The 17,456-nt window shown below is 39.1% G+C and overlaps 1 protein-coding gene and 1 long non-coding RNA gene across 5 annotated transcripts in view; one reads left to right on the top strand and one right to left on the bottom strand.

Annotated features, from left to right (window-relative positions):
- LOC141350053 (uncharacterized) overlaps positions 1 to 1,313 on the bottom strand; it is a 121,355-nt gene extending 120,042 nt beyond the window's left edge. Inside the window, exon 1 of the long non-coding RNA XR_012357977.1 lies at positions 303 to 1,313. This is a non-coding gene — a long non-coding RNA (uncharacterized lncRNA). The remainder of the gene's footprint in view (positions 1 to 302) is intronic.
- The window catches only part of pcdh19 (protocadherin 19), a 69,691-nt gene that overhangs the window by 4,315 nt on the left and 47,920 nt on the right, over positions 1 to 17,456 (top strand). The window contains exon 2 of one of the 4 annotated variants that reach the window (XM_055177604.2): positions 1,854 to 1,968. In XM_055177604.2, the coding sequence (XP_055033579.1) occupies positions 1,854 to 1,968 (115 nt within the window). Of the gene's footprint in view, positions 1 to 1,835; positions 2,182 to 17,456 lie in introns of all 4 variants that reach the window. The other 3 variants (XM_055177603.2, XM_055177602.2, XM_055177601.2) reach the window with 3 other exon arrangements.

Raw genomic sequence — 17,456 nt, 5'->3', positions numbered from 1 at the left:
ATAGTCTTTGAGACATAGTGTGTGGAGGAGAATATTATTTTGTTAATCTAATGTAATATGAAAATTTATCAATCTGTGAATTGGCCAGTGTTGATTTCCCACTGCTACATTAACACTCAACATTTCCATATAAATTGCTTTTGCAAGTTTTACCTGAAACCATTGCAGTATTTTACCTCAAATTGTTGACATTATCTGTCATGCAATGCAACAGCATATTGATCCACCTAAATAAAAAAGCATACTGATCCACCTTTAACAGTGTTGCTGAATGCAAGTTATCATTTTCATACAGAACCTACCTCATTGTGATCGCAGAAGGCCGTATTTAGATTGCTGTCGTTAACATTTATTTTCCTCTCCAGATAGAAACCTGATGGAGGCTTTCAGTTCTCCCAACAGGGGGTTAGTGAGAGTGCTTGATACGCCTTTCTTCTACTGTGCTCAGTGGCTCTCCTTTCTGGCTCATCTGAGATTCTGTGAATGTCTTCACTATGGGGAGAGGCAAAGATAGTTATGTGTTTATTATAGTAAAAAAATAGTATGCTGTTGCACTTTTCATGTTTTGAACATGTAGAAGTGATTTTATTAAAAAAACACAGATTATACTAACAATGCTAATAAAATAGGAATATGATTGAAACGCTTTTATAATTTCCCCCTGGTTTAATTAAAGCAATTAAAATATTTAAAACATTATTAAAAATAATCTTAATATAATAACAACAACCGCATTCAGAAGTGTGAAGAACCAATTTAAATGTAATCTTTTCTTACTCTGCCCCGAGCAAGAAGAAGTAACCCTTCCAAATCTCTAGGTGCTCATTTGCAGTCAACTGTGGCACTCGATTTCTTTGAGGAGACATACAAGCTCATTGCTCCAACAACGACAAAATTGTGCACTTTTCAGCCAGCTATTAAGAAAGCCTTAGACTGTCTAACTGTCTCTGCTTTAACTCAAAGAGGGAAAAAAGCTTTTAGATGCTCCCCAAAAAGATAAGGTCCCGCACAGTTATCATTTTTTCTAAGCCAGATAAAGTAAGGCGCAGAGAGACATCAGCTGAATCCAAATGAAAACCACAGAAGAGGAGGCTTTGTTAGGTTATGTTGTGCAGGCAGAGAGAGAGAGAGAGAGCGAGTGAGTGTACCATTAAACGAAAAGCACGCTTTTTAAACGAATGTGTGCCCTTCGGAGGACATAAAACAAAATAAGTGCAAGATTGTTTCAGGCAATAAGATATAATGATCCTCAAGGGAAAAAGAGAGAGGGGTCAGCTGGGAAAATCTCAGACAAAGACTGTTTACTACACCAACTCTTCTTATGAGCTCTCAAGTTTGTTTAGAGTGGATATATTGCAACCTAAGCATCCTTCAGGGCAGAATCTCCAAGTTTCTCATTTACCATGATTAGAATCAAAACCCTCAAACTAAGTTAGTAGTAGCCACAGAGCGTAGCTCAGAGATTTGAAATTCACAACCCAACTGCCAGTGGGCTTGTTTGAAGTGAAAAAGCAGACACATGTGGGTTTAACTTTGAATAATATTGCATACTCTTGCGATAGTATGTAGTGTCATTTGTTGCTGTATGCGCGTTTGTGGTCTGGCATGTTTGCATTGTGTATGTGTGTTTGTGACAAGTTGACCCGCCGGGCATGGAAATGCAAACAAATGAGGGATGTCAGCTCCATTGGTGGCCGGAGGTCACTTAAATGTGGCTAGTCTCCTGTGCTGCCAATGATTATGGGTCTGGCACCTAAGCCTGAGCCAGGCATGACCTGGCCATGGCTGTGTGCGCAGTGAGAAAGGCAGAGCACTGCTTTATTGAGTCTGTTCAGTTTCTTGTACCTGCGCAGGGTGGCGGAGTACTCCTACGGCAACCAGAAGAAGTCCAGCAAGAAGAAGAAGCTGAGCAAGAACGACATCCGGCTGGTGCCACGGGACGTGGAGGAGACGGACAAGATGAATGTGGTGAGTTGCTCGTCTCTCACCTCTTCGCTCAACTACTTCGACTACCACCAGCAGACTCTTCCACTGGGCTGCAGGCGCTCCGATAGCACCTTCCTCAACGTGGAGAACCAGAACTCCAGGAATGCTGCACCCAACCATGGCTACCACCATACCTTCACAGGGCAGGGCCCTCAGCAGCCTGACCTCATCATCAACGGCATGCCACTGCCCGAGGTGAGATTTGCTCCAGTCTGCTCCATCCTTCAGCCTGCCATGGCTAACAGCGGCAAGGGAGGGCGGGGTCGAGGGAGAGTTAGGTCAACCTAGTGAAAATGGCTAAATCTGGTTACTGATGACTAGCTTTGTTTATAGACAGAGTGGGCAGGAGTTTTGGTGCTTGCTATATTGGTAAAGAATGGTGTTAGCAGTGCAAAGGTCTTTGGTTTGATAAAATGTATACCTTGAATGCACTCTGAATAAAAGATATGCCAAATGCATAATGTTATAAGACATTTTGGCAGTACGTTTTCTTGAAAATATAATTTCTTCCAACTCTGCGCATAGTGGTGCTTTGTATTCTCTATTACTTATTAATATTGGGAAGTATGTTCGATGCTTAAAATAAAAAGTGAGCAAAGCAGTCGCTGGATGGTCGCCAAAGTGGATTATTTGTCCACGCTCTCGCTTTTTTTGTGCTAAGCAACAGAGGTGTAGCCTGAACATCTGCCAAATGCATTGACCTGACTAATCGGCAGCTCTGCATGTCATTTCAGGCGCAAACATTTTAAACGATTGTTGCTGAAAACGATTTGCACCTAAGCTCTTGTTCTCCACGGGTGGTGTGACTGTTTGAGTTGCAAGCTGGTACAACAAACATACACTGAGCTTGTTGCCATCAAATTAACTGTGTTGGAAAGGTTTCAGCTCAGGAACTGGACCTGAGCACCTCCGATCAGTTCTTCACAATCTGTAAACTGCTCTGATTGTTGGATGGTACCAAATACATTCAGAAAAATGTCAGATTGTCGTGTAAAATAATGAATAACAATAGTTACAATAGCCTTTCTTTTTATGTCTCAGAGCAGAGCAAATAAAGTGCTGGCACAATGAAGGATGCCTTAATTAAGTTAGCAGAGATGCCACAACCGGCAGCATTCTTTGTTTTTCTTGTTTTTCTAAAGATCTGCAAAATAAATACGACATTTAATATAGTGCTAATAGGGGTGAGCGATATGACCAAAATCACGATAGGATTCATTTTATATCAAGATAACGACATGTATAATGGTAGAGTTTTTTTATGTTTCAATAAGTTTTTTCTGTTATTAAAATCTTTAATATCATAGAAATGTTCATAATTACCACAAAAACCTTATACGAGCATAAAAAGAAGATAAAAACAAACAAAACTCAAGTTCTCTGAAGATAAACAGTCAATGATCAAGGAATGATAATAAATAATTATGTATGTGTATGTATATATATATTTAATTTAAGGTAGAAAAGTGATTCAGTCAAGAGCAGACAGACAGGAGCAATATTAGGTAACTTCCCCTTTAAGACCAAAGTCCGGACCCTATGTTACACATGCGTTTTCTCCTTTAGCTGTTCAATTTCTCTTAAGCCCTAAATGGTTGTGTTTATGAGGATACTTGCAAAGACGGGATTTTTGACGCATATATTTAAGGCCAATAAAGCGGGAAAAATGCTCACGAGCTTATGAGCAGCACTTGTGCAACTTGCGCGACTTTTCACAGATAGAAACAGCAGTGTTGCACCACTTGCGCACTCCTCACACACAGAAAGAGCGCATGCATAGATCTGTTGTTTGTGTTTCAATAGCTTAAAATAAATTGTTTTAAAACTGCGGTGCTTAAATACGTGTACAAACGTTACGTTTTCGTGACCACGCGAACAGGAGCGTGACGTGGGCGCGTAACCTCGATAGAGAGACGATAGTCTAAAATCTTTACCGGTTGACACATTTCTACCGGTTAATCATGTCTACTGGTTTATCGCCCACCCCTAAGTGCTTATATATTGAAGCTGTTGCTACATCATACTTAAGATATTTAGACAGCTAAATATTACATTCCTTGTTGCACTCAAATCTTTAAGCTTAATCAACTTGAATTTACAATTAATTTAGTGACTAGTGAGGAGTTCTTTCAACTTTATTTTTATAATTTATAGCAACTTCTAAAGTTGAAATTAATTGTATATTCAAGTGAAAAAACATTTAGAGTGTAGGAGGAAACTGTACTTGCCATCATTCAGGAGGTCAGACTACACCTAGAGGTGAGCATAGGATTTAAAGCTGTATGCTGGCTGGACAAAGGAATTATGGAGTTCAACAGTAATTGTAGTAGCCGGGCACGGTAGCGTAATCCTCTAATAAAACTACCTAAGCAGCAGGATTAAAGATCATGTATTTGTCTCGACTGATGAAAAGACAAAGATTTACAGAGGGTGGGGGGTTTATGATAGCAAGATGAACTCTAAAGGCAACTCTCTGTTGTCTTACTGCAGCAATAGAGTAGAGAAAGAAAGCGAGATATAGTGTACATGTATATAATATCTTGAGGGCCTGGCATGCTTTCTGATATTTTTGGTATTATCTGGTTTGATAAAGGAACATTTGTAAACCCATATCCCTTCCATTTACAGAATACAGCATTATGTTGTGTACAAAAAAAGCCCAGCCTAATCATGTGTCCGTTTATATGGGGCACATTTAAATATTGCGGCTGCGAATTGACTGATAATAGTTCTGTCACGCTTTTCGAGCCTGGGCTTGGAAACATTTGACTCTACAAGTCAGGGTTTCCCAGAGGTCTGGCGAGGACATAGTGTCTGGTACAGTGGTGATTAACAATGCATCTCCACCCCAAGAAATATTAAAGCCTTAGGGCTGTTTTGCAGCCTTTCATGATTCAAACGACATTTTGAGATGTGGTTTGTTTGTTTATTACGGTCCCAGTAGGAACTTATATGGTAAAAATGGAAGTTAGAAAGAATGCTAGCCAAGTATTTCTGTGAGGGAAGTTACATAATTTTAATTAAAAAGATTATTGATGATTTAAATTATTTCATCGTAGACGCACAGCGCTATGTTATACAGATAGCTGTATGCTTTTTGAGAGCACATAGCTAATTAGCGCTCCAATCCCAAAAAAGCGCCGATGGGAGTGGAAACATCTTCGGGTTATTTACTAAAAAAGCGCAAATTAAATAACACAGGCGCACCAGCTGACCAACACAATCTACTAAGAGCAGCGCAAATGAATTCAGGGTCGCAAATAAGCAGAGCTGATCTTGAGTTAAGCACAGCGGACATCGCAGCAGAAAATTTCGGAGTTTCTAATCCCAGCTAACGAAGCCATAGTACATTGAAAAGAACTGGAGGACAAAAAATTAAGGTTTACAAGAAGTTTTGAAATGTCTGGTATTGTGTGACGATTTCAAGTGCCTCCTATTTTTTTACTTCAGCAAACAAAAAATAACATGGCTTGGCAAACATTATTTTTGAATAATACGTTCCAAATAAACCGTTACGTTTTAAAACAATCCTTTGCATTGTATCACGCATTCTCTGATCTCTGTGATTGGTCTTGTTTTAGCAATAATTGCAGCCATTTCAAGCGCAAAGTAATTTAAGACATGATTTTTTTTCGGCGTTAAATAATGGCGCAAATACCAGTACACCAACCCATTCTCACCAAAAAGCGTACAAATGACACGCAGTGTGATTATCGTGCAATAGATACGCCAAATTCCGATTATTATCTAATTTGTTTTCTGTTTTTTTTTCCCATTGTCGCTTGGGTTTAGGGTTAGAACAACTTTTTGTTATACAAAAATGACATCCTAACCCAAACCCCAACTCTAAGCGACCATGGCTTAAATATAGACAAAAGCATAGAGAAACCTGTATATTAAATAACCTGCTTAAACAAATGTGAAATCTAACCCTAAACCCAAGCGACAATGGGAAAAAAAACAGAAAACAAATGAGAAAACAATAAATAAAACGACACGAAACGATTCCCCATATAAGTGAATGGGAAGGACTGGCGTATCATATGCACGCAAAATCGGAATTTGATCTATTGCACAATAATCACACTGCGTGTCATTTGTACGCATCTTGGTGAGAACGGGTAGCAACGTACACATACATGCACAAACATTAGTAAATCATATTGCGTGAATCATTTAAATAATCTCCTCCCAAAAATTTTGCGTCTGAAAGGGAAACTCCCAGAAATGCATATGCAAAAAGGACAGTCGCAAAAATAACTAGACCACACCTTTTCACTGCGCATCTAAATCCCGACATCTTTATTTACCGCCAAAATGATGGTTTGCGCTGGCATAAGCTGTTGGTAAATACGGCCCTTACAGGTTGAAGTCCAAGATTTACATTTTACAACAACAACATACTGTCGTACTGTCATTGTACGTTTTAAAATTTCTTAAAGTACCAAGATGAAAGTAATTCACGGTGACACAAGAATAATAGCACTGCATTTATCAAAATAAAACAGACATTTTTATGTAATATAATATATTTTTTCCAACAAAATAACAAAATATCGATATATACTTCTATCATTGCGATAAAATAACTCGTACTGTGATGAAATATTCATCACTCTCCACAACCCTATTGATTCAACATTACCACTAACAAAGGAAACTGCAACATGTACTAGATAGGCTCCAGGTGAGCTGTTTATGACACCACTTGACTCTCTGGAGATGACTGTGCTGCCAGTCTCTGAGGAATTGTCCACATTGTTTTTAGAAATCTTTGTCTCTCATAATTGTCATGTGGTTAATCTGCTTGCAAACTCACTCCAAAAATACAATTCAGGATGTAGTAGAGATGTGTGATTATGTAAGACCAGTAACCTGCTTTAACCTGGTAATATGCAAATCGCTCTGGCCCAACTGTGATAATAGCTAAAATTCAACCACATTTTGATCTTCTTTGCATTTGTTTTCTGGAAAAGTGTACTGCTGCTTTACTTTGTACTACTTAGAACAGATTATAGGTTTAAGAAGAGTGAGCATTTTATTGTATACTTTTTTATTTGTTTTACTTTTAAGTACTGCTTGTCCAGATGCTAGCATTCTGTTACCGAAGAATTTAGCTCATAAATCCTATTCCTATAGCATATGTTACTCTGATATATTTTAATATGAGAGATTAGCTGCTCAATAAGGACCTGGATATTGGTGTGAAGCTAAAGCAACCTTATATTTACCATAGTGATGTAGACAATGAAGTCACGTCAAATGTCTATAGTTGTCTATCGTCAGTCTAACAAAGCAAATATGTGTGTTGACATTGTGTTAGCCCTGATCTCCATCAGTACCAGTCACAGATTCACAGTGTTGGCACGTCGGGTTGCTCTGCATGAGGTTATGTAAGGCAGCTAATGTCTTGTAATGCAAACATACTACACATTTGCTTTATCTTATGTCTCAAAATCTGTCTTTATCTTTTCTTTTTACCTAACCCTTATTAGTGTAGCTAGAAACAAGATAGATTTTATTTCATTTTCAATCAGTTGTTTCTTAAAAAAAAAAAATTGTATTACCTGTCAAGTCAGGGTATGAGGACTTGAGCGTTGGGGTTTTGTATTTCTCTCACTTTCATCAGACTAAGCCAATTAATCATTGTGAATCCCAGACACGATAAGGTAAAGGCCACAGCATGCTTCCTCCCTGAAGAGCTTTTCAAACAAGCTCTATTGAACTAGGTTGCTCTAATGGAGAACTTTGATGTAGACAGTTCAATTAGGAGAGGAATTAAGAATATAAAGAAAGAAGGAAAGAAAGAGAAAGAATGAAAGAAAGAGACAGATTTTCAACTTTTTTATCAATTGAATGCGCCTGTTTTTTTTAATGTTATGTGCCAAAGAGCAAAATAGACAATGTGAGAGAGAGAGCAAGGAGAAAAGGGATAAGAAAGAGATAGAGACATCTTATCTCAAGGATTTTGCTTTGCGTTCTGATTGGATTCTGGCAGATGAAGATGGGAATTTTCAGAAAAATAAGGTTATATTTGTAAGCCGCAAACTCCCTGGCACTCTGCCTTCAAGAGTCGCCTACTAACACGATCATCTCAAGAACTACCAAAAGGACCGCAGTCCCATTATAGCATAACTTTCGCCATTCACTTATCTGTGACGTTCAAGTGAGACGCTGTTTGCACAATATAGTCAAGCAAACCCTTTTATCTTAACCATTATACTGTAGGTAGCAAATGAGGCATAATGGAAAAAAGCCATAATGCTATATTTGTAACATAAGTATGTCAGATCTCATTTGCCGTCTGCTCTCAAACATACAGGGCAACAAGCTGATAACATAATATCCTGTTAGTCAGAAAAAGAGAAATTCCTGTAATGTAACACAGGATTTTTTTATCTTTTAGTGAGATCTGTTGCAAACACAAATGCAAGTCAAATTGCATTTTCCATTTAATAGTGTCATTGTATTCTTAGTTTAGTTTTCTTCTCTTTCCCCTGCTAAGAGTTTAATTGTATAATTTGTTTTACTGTACCTGAAAATGCTATTTCTTCATCTGGGTTCATTTTAGTTGTCCTCAGCCTGAAAGGAGATTAGAGGATTCACTGAATTGTTAAATTATTGTGGTAAATATATGTGACCTTGCCTGTGAAAACCCAGCTAAAGTAATTTTTATGGTTTGCTGTTTACTACAAGTGCTTAAAATATGTACCCCAGCTGTCACACCCCCAAAGCATGATGCTACCACCCTCCTGCTTCACATAATTCTTCTTCCTCCAAACACGTTTAGTGGAATTATGACCAAAAAGTTCTATTTTGGTCTCATCTGGCCAAATGACTTTCTCCCATGACTCCTCTGGATCATCCAAATGGTCATTGGCAAACTTAAGACGGGCCTGGACATGTGCTGGTTTAAGCAGGGGGACCTTCCGTGCCATGCATGATTTCAAACCATGACGTCTTAGTGTATTACCAACAGTAACCTTGGAAACGGTGGTCCCAGCTCTTTTCAGGTCATTGACCAGCTCCTCCCATGTAGTTCTGGGCTGATTTCTCACCTTTTTTAGGATCACTGAGACCCCAGGAGGTAAGATCTTGCATGGAGCCCCAGTCCGAGGGAAATTGACATTTTTCATGTCATGTTTAGCTTCTCCCATTTTCTAATGATTGCTCCAACAGCTGCTTGGCAATTTCCCCATAGCCTTTTCCAGCCTTGTGGAGGTATACACTTTTGTCTCTAGTGTCTTTGGACAGCTCTTTGGTCTTGGCCATGGTAGTAGTAGTTGGATTCTTACTGATTGTATCAAATTAGATGCACCTCAAAAAGGTGCATCTAATTTAGGATAATAAATGGAGTGGAGGTGGACATTTTAAAGGCAGACTAACAGGTCTTTGAGGGTCAGAATTCTAGCTGATTTCTTTTTAGATTGTGTCTCTCACAGTGGACATGAACGATGACAAGTTCAGACCCCTCCATGATTTCTAAGTGGGAGTACTTGCAAAATAGCAGGATGTTCAAATACTTATTTTCCTACCCTATATATGTATACATTTGGTATCCATATGTACCTTTGAGGTACTAATATGAACTCTTTAGGTCAAACGCTGTACCTTTTGAAATGGTACCATCTCAGTGACAGCTCTGGTACATATTTTGACATGTTTTTCTGACAGTGTGTTTAAAGGTTGTTACTTTTGAACAAAACTCACAGGTGATTGATATTAAATCTTGTTTTCTAATTTTTTTATCTCTATCAATTTCTATCTATTTAATTTATTATCTAATTTTATTATTATATCTAATATCTATTTAATTTACTCTTTTAGTAACAAATCAGTTCCTGTACACGACTAGGTGAACATAATAGCTTCTAGGTTATGTACTGTACTAAAACCAGCAACTAATTTACATTTGGATCTTTAAAATTTACTTTGTTTCTTTTTAAATCAAAAAAAAAAAAAAACAGTTATACAAGAACACATTCTTTCACACTTCTGCGAAGTAACACTAAATGTGTGATATCGCTTAGATCAGAGCGAAAAGATGGAACCTGCGAATAAAGAACTTTTGATCGAAAAGTAGCCAGCCAGATAAAGATACAGTTGAGACCCCAAAGAGAGGAAAATATCTTTATAAATGATTTTCTCTCCTAGTATCATCTCTCATTAACACAGATTTAGCTGCCAGCACTGAAAATGCCTGTGGTTAAATTAATAGGATAGAAAAGGTCGGCCTACATTTTCTAATACAAGGCATACAGGCATTGCCACAGGGAATGACGAACAGACACCTTTATATGGTTTATAACAGTGGTTTTCAAACTGGGGGGGCCGCGAGATGGTGCCAGGAGGGCCCCAGTTTTATGACATTTTATAAAATTCATTCATTTACAAAAAATGCACTGTACACACGGGGGGCCGCACGCTGAAAAAGTTTGGGAACCACTGGTTTATAACAATACTTGTATATAATTTTAATTAGAAATACAGTATAATGCAGTGGTCCCCAACTCCAGTCCTCAGGGCCCCCCTCCCAGAACATTTTAGATGTCTCAATATATAAAACACCTGATTCAATTCATCAGCTTGTTAGTGTTTTAATTAAAAAAACATTTCAAACATTCTGGAAGGAGCCTGATAAGTGGAATCAGGTGTTTCATATAAGGAGACATTCTGGGAGGGGGGGGCCTGAGGACTTGAGTTGGGGACGCTGGTATAATGGACACAGAACAATATTGTTTGCTTCTTAAAAAATCAAATTATGTACAATTTTAACAGTCTACTTAGTAAATGTACCCAAACAAATTGAAAACTAAATATTTAATATACAATTCATACACAAGAAAATCCTTGTGGGTGCAATTCAAGTGGGTTGTGTGTATATGCGCATGTACAAAATCAGATTTTAGCGAACAGATGTCTTTGCAAATATTTTTATACCTACTTGCCAATTACACTGCCAGGGGATCTCCACACAAAAACACAATTTTTAGGGAAATTGAATATTTAATGTTTATTTTACTCATGATAAATAGCCCAATGCAAAGTAAAACAGCATACTTTTTATTTGTCAGTCTGTAAATGTCCAAAAATATAAAGGCAGTTTTTACGGCCAGGATGTTAACAGGATGTTCCCGGACCCCAGTTTAAAGCATACAATAGCATATAGGGATATAGACATTTCCTGTGGCGTTATAACAAGGGAAAAGAATAGTAATTGTAAATATTGTTTTCCGGCAGGAACCACTGGCACCGAGTGACCTTTCAGAGGACCAAACTGAATTTATTTTCTCTTTTTTCTCAGCATCCATTATCATAAACTTAACAGAAAAATAGAAAGTTTCCCATAACAGAGTCAAGCCATTTTATGTCCAATGTTATAGAAAAACAATGGCTTTGTGTGGTTTCTTGGAATGTATGACTGGCACCTTTTTTTATAGATTAATATCCTAGCATATAATTGTTTAAGTATTGATCTGTGCCTGGCAAACTTGTAGCCTGGAAAAACCCAGACAACTTCCAGCAAATTTAGATTTGCTCTGCAAGTAAATCTGGCAAAGAGCCCATTCAAGCCCATTTCTAATCTGTTGAAAACGCGGCACCAATCAGAACCGTTGGGGCGGGCTTTACACGATGACGACAGCGCAGCGACGGTGAAGCAGATTTTGTACATTACAAAGATGGATGGCGCCATGGAACATCACTCGTTTGAATCAGCTATCGCATCTGTTTTAAGCAATTTAAACTCTTCCTTTTTGTTAAAACCCGAGCAAAGAATAACACTCAAAGCCTTCATATTTAAAAAAAAGATGTTATAGCTGTCTTACTCTGCATACATCATCTCCCTCATCACTCTGATTGGTTTTAGGTCTATCCAATTGCGCCCAGAGGCATTTAAGTGAAGTCCGTTGGTGACGCCCTTTGGAAATGATTTGTCTATGAAGCTTTGCCAGACCATAACTCCAAAAGTTATTACTGAGAATGGTCTGGTTTTAACCAGGCTAACTGTGGGTTTACACCAAACGCGAAGCGTGCAATCGCATCGCGTTGCTCACTCTAGATTACTGGCGGTATTTAACTTCGTGTCATGCGAATTTTTCGCTCAAGTTGAATATTTTCAACTTGGGCGAAGATGCGTTTGAGGCGAATAGCGTGTGTTTTTATGGCATATCGCGTCATTCGCATCACCCCACGCAAGGACGCGTCTGATCATGTCTTTGCATTGACTTTCTATGTAATCAACTCGCGCAAATCGTTGAACTCGCATCTGGTGTAAACCCACAGTAACAAACTTGTGATGTATCTAGTCAATTACATATCATGAACTTGCCCTTCTTCCTTCCCTTTACTCTTTTGGTATTTATGAAACCCCAAAATTGGACCATATATCTGCTAAGATTAATTTCGGCATGCTCTGGCTTTACACGAGTAAGAACAACCAGCCCCTTTGTGGGTCCATTGGCAACTGTGTTATTTGTCTAGGTAGGCAGGCTGTGCTGAGTGTGTGGTGAGGTGGCTTAATGAACAGTGAGATTGTTGGCAGGCAAGGCCGGCTGTATGGCAGTAACGCTGAGAAAACAGCAGGCCAACGTAATTGTGCATTGTTCAGCCATAGAACAGGAGGCAGGGCATGTAATGAGCTGTAGCACCCGCTCACGTCTTTCCTAATGGGCTATGACCAGGTTCATCCTTCTGGGGGCCTAAGCCTCTCCAATCATCGCGGTCCTTCATTCTCCTTCTTCCTTTCCGAACCACTGATGTCCCCTCTTTCTCCCTTCCCTGGCTGTACTAAACCTTGTGGTTGTTGTTGTGCCTTAAACTTGCAAATAAGAAGTTTGCGAGATATGCTTGACATTTTCTTTGGGGTTGGAGAGCTTTGATCCTGCTTTGCATTTCGATTGCTCAGGCCTCCTGAATAAATGGGATCATATTGGGTTGACCTCAACGCTTTGTTGTTTCGTAAGTTTTGTCTTCTGTTACCTGAAAACCTGAGAACCTCAAAACAGCTTGAAAACCCAACAGACCACAAATGAATTCCAGATAGTGAAAAGCCACCACAAGCCGTAAAGTAAACTCATGCAAGAGGTTTGCCTTGACTCTCCGATCACGTCCAACATTTGGTGTCCTGTAGCCAGAGAGCCAAAGTTAATGAATGAGATCGGTGTGTTCTGATTTGCTGCTCTGTTTCTGGACGCTGCGCTCTCAGCAGGGGTTGCCGGCTCCCTAACTGCATTTTGACAAGACAGCTGCACAAAGAGAAGAAGAATGTGCAAAACAGAGAGGGTAGAGGTATCCTGCTCCTTAGTTATAATCATCAGAATTAAATTTGTCCTTGGGTCGGACGGGTACAGGTCAAAACCAAAGACGCGCTATGGAACGTTCACACCCCCGGACTTTTGAGACATCATTAGCTTAAAGCGAACAGACAGAGCGCGTCGTACTGACAAAACTCTTGCAAACCTTCCACCGAAGAAACGGCCAGACCGATGCGAGTTGATTTGTCACAAATAACGCTGGAGGGGTTGGTGCTGCTGTGGGGTGTTATTCCCCATTGGTCTCTTGTTTATTATGTCTTGGGTGTTTCATATAACAAATGGGGAGAGACAGTTTTCTCTCAGGGGTTCTTAGTTTCCCCCTACAGAGCATGATTAATTGTTATTGTGGTCTATTTTTATGTCGTGTCCTGAAATACGAAGGTGCGGGTAGGTTGAAAATGTAGCTCCCGGCTGTCGCTGACAGTGTTTGCTTTATGGTATTTTCATATTTTATGGCCCCCGCTGATTTAGTTACTTCAAAACATTGCTTGCCATTAGATAGAACACAGGTACTGTCAAGCCCTTTTTACCATCAATAGCCCTGCGGTCCTTTGTGTGTGTGTTTTTTAGATGGACTAATGCACAGGCTGACAGATTAGAGGACTCTCGGACTGACTCTTCATCTAGTCTTAATAATGATTACTCGGCAGGCTTAAGACCATATTTGGCCTTGTTGTGTCCAAGACGGCGGCAAGATCTGCCATTCAGAGGCATATCTGGGGTTTAGCTGCTAGAAGAAGCAGGCAGCCGAGGGGGCAGACGATCACAAGAGTCCAGATAGACATTACCTGGGAGCCTTAGGTCTTGCTTATTGAGCTGGACAGACAGAGACAGAGAAAGATAGTGTTTCTAATTATAACACTCAAGTCACGGTGCTATGGTGGGCTCCAGCTTGCATGAGCAACTGCAGACAGCTGACTTTTGGTTTAATTTTGAGGACTAGCAATAATCCAGACTAAATCTCTCAAAGCTGCAGCTTCCCCTCGGTCGGATTAAGGGGTAGTCTTAAAAGGATAAGAGCTGCTTATCAGTGCTTCCCTCAACACTTCCTGGTGATTTCCAGAAAAATATATGTGTGTGTATGTAAAAAGTGAAATCTTTTTTTTTAATTCATCTTTAAAATCTCATAGCTTACATTTACCTGAAAGTGCAGGTTTACATTCTCATTTTTTTTCTTTTAAAATTTAATTTGTGTGTCAATATTTAGACACTTGCCAGTCGTAATGTTGTATAATTAGCAAAATTATAGCCATTCATATGTCTTTAAATCTACATATAAAATAGTAAGACAACAAAATCAAAGGTCACGATTTTCATGATGCCATTTTTTAAACTTTAGTTAGTGTGTAATGTTGCTGTTAGGGGGCGTGCACGCCAAAGCTTTTACGCCCACGGCCGGCGCATGTTTTCAATGATTTCCAATGGAAGCTCGGCTTTTTTCAAATAAGACAGCAGCTAGCGGTTTTCTTTCCACGCTCAGTGCCGAGAGTTGAAAAATAAAAAGCTCCGCTCCTCAATGTCAGTTCTCACACGGCTGTCCAATCACAGTGGAGGAGGGGCGGGGCATTACCACAGCAACCAACCGGCTCACAGCTAAAGTATCACAGCTACTAAAGCGCTCAGCTAAAGAAAGCTGAGACTCAGCTGAAAAAACAGCTGTCATTCGGCGTTGTCCAGACGTTTTCAGACGCTTTTAAAAGTTTTGGTGTGCACAACCCTTTAGAGCATAAGTAATACCTGCAAACTTATAAAGCTCAATGCCAAGCAATATATTTTCTTTAACAGAATTCGCTTTTCAAAGACTAAAGCGAACGGCCGGTTTGGACTACAACCCTCTAGTTTTTGACTAAGCTCCGCCCAAAGGAATATTTCAATCGCCAGCTAAGCTTAAACAGCACTGCTAAGCTGCTATCGAATCACAACACCCTAAACAAACTGCACAATCAGAACTCATTGCGTATTTCTGAAGGAGGGACTTCATAGAACAAGGAAGACATCAACCCGTTTTTAGCACAGTGAAAACAGGCGAAACATGAACAGGTTATATTGCGCATCGTAAACACAATCAATGTTTGTAGCATGCATCATAACCCAAGCATTCACATAGATGCAGAAAGTATTCTTTAGCTCCCGCTGCGGAAATACACCTGTAGATATTTGTTATTTTATTCCAGGAAGTGAATTGACATGAATAAATATCATAATTTGCATTTAGAAGATGTAAAACCTTTCAGTTTTCACCTTGAACGTGATCGTTATTCAGAAAGACGTCTGAAAGTTTTATTTACTCGCTTTGCGCAATGCCGTAAAACAAATATTTGTAAAGTGGCTAACTGGAAGTTGGAGAACAAAGGCTGCGGTTGTCATTACTTGAATGATTTATTTATTTAGTCTAGCGAGGCACAAAACATTCACGATACCGCCTTGCAAATTGGGCCTGTTTGTTTAAAGCGTCGTTAATGAAGTGTTACTTTTTCTGTTTTGTTTTTGGCTGTCTCACTGTCAGGGCTGCTAGGGGAACGAGCACTAATCCAGCATACATGTTGTTTGAAATTGCATGAAAGCGAGAGGCTGCCGCGTGTCTCGTGGGGGTAAAGCAAGAGAAATAGGTCTCCGCAGGGGCAAAAGAGAGAAAGGGTTGAGGCAGAGACAAAGAGTCACAACCTTTTTTTGGCTGAAGAATCCAGGGGGAGACAGTCGCACGGGGAGAAATGCAAAAATAGAGGTGCGTGTGTGAAGATTCTTGTTTACAAGGTGACACCTTTTTAACCTCCTATTAACTTCATGCTTCTGAGAGCATCTGTTATCCACAGGGGAAAAAAACGTCAGTGTGCTCACTCTTTCCTCCTGAATTCCCAATAAAGTCGTTAAGGTCCATTTTCTTAAAAAAAAAAAAAATCCAGATAATTTACTCGCCACCATGTCATCCAAAATGTTGATGTCTTTCTTTGTTCAGTCGAGAAGAAATTATGTTTTCTGAGGAAACATTCCAGGATTTTTCTAATTTTAATGGACTTTAATGGACCCCAATACTTAACAGTTTTAATGCAGTTTAAACTTGCAGTTTCAACGGAGTTTCAAAGGACTCTAAACGATCCCAAAGAGGCATACAGGTCTTATCTAGTGAAACGATTGAAGAAAAATTTAAAATATGCACTTTTAAAAAACAATTTCTCTTCTATCGCCGGTCCTGTGACGCGCCAGCGCTACCTCAATTAATATTAACTCTGATAATTACTGATAATCACTGATAATTTACTCGCCACCATGTCATCCAAAATGTTGATGTCTTTCTTTGTTCAGTCGAGAAGAAATTATGTTTTCTGAGGAAACATTCCAGGATTTTTCTCATTTTAATGGACTTTAATGGACCCCAATACTTAACAGTTTTAATGCAGTTTAAAATTGCAGTTTCAAAGGAGTTTCAAAGGACTCTAAACGATCCCAAAGAGGCATACAGGTCTTATCTAGCGAAATGATTGAAGAAAAATTAAAAATATGCACTTTTAAAAAACAATTTCTCGTCTATCTCCGGTCCTGTGACGCGCCAGCGCTACCTCACTTAATATGTCATCACCTCAAGAGGTCACGGATGATGAATGCGAAACTACGCCCCAGTGTTTACAAGTGTGGAGAAAGAAGACCGTTCCGATGTTGTTGTATGTCAAATTATACTAATTAATGTCTTTGTGTAAGTGGCGCGTCACAGGACTGGAGATAGACGAGAAGTTGTGGTTAAAAAGTGCATATTTTTTATTTTTCTTGTCAAAAAATGACAATTGTTTCGCTAGATAAGACTTGTTTTGGATCGTTTAGAGTCCTTTGAAACTCCGTTGAAACTGCAATTTTATACTGCATGAAAACGGTTACGTGTTAGGGTCCATTAAAATAAGAAAAATCCTGGAATGTTTTCCTCGAAAAAAATAATTTCTTCTCGACTGAACAAAGAAAGACATTAACATTTTGGATGACATGGTGATGAGTAAATTATCTAGATTTTTTAAAGAAAATTTACTAATCCTTTAATAATTCATATGTAGAGAGCTAAGATGCAAAAGCTGGTAAACGCCACCTCCGTCAAAAATAATATTGAATGATATTAACCAAATGCTCTTGGCACATATTATATGTTCATCAAATACTTCTGCCTCATTT

This window comes from Misgurnus anguillicaudatus, chromosome 16 (genome assembly GCF_027580225.2).
Source record: "Misgurnus anguillicaudatus chromosome 16, ASM2758022v2, whole genome shotgun sequence".
Lineage (NCBI taxonomy): Eukaryota > Metazoa > Chordata > Actinopteri > Cypriniformes > Cobitidae > Misgurnus > Misgurnus anguillicaudatus.
Note: the sequence above shows the minus strand (reverse complement) of the source record. Positions and strands in the feature narration are given on the sequence as shown.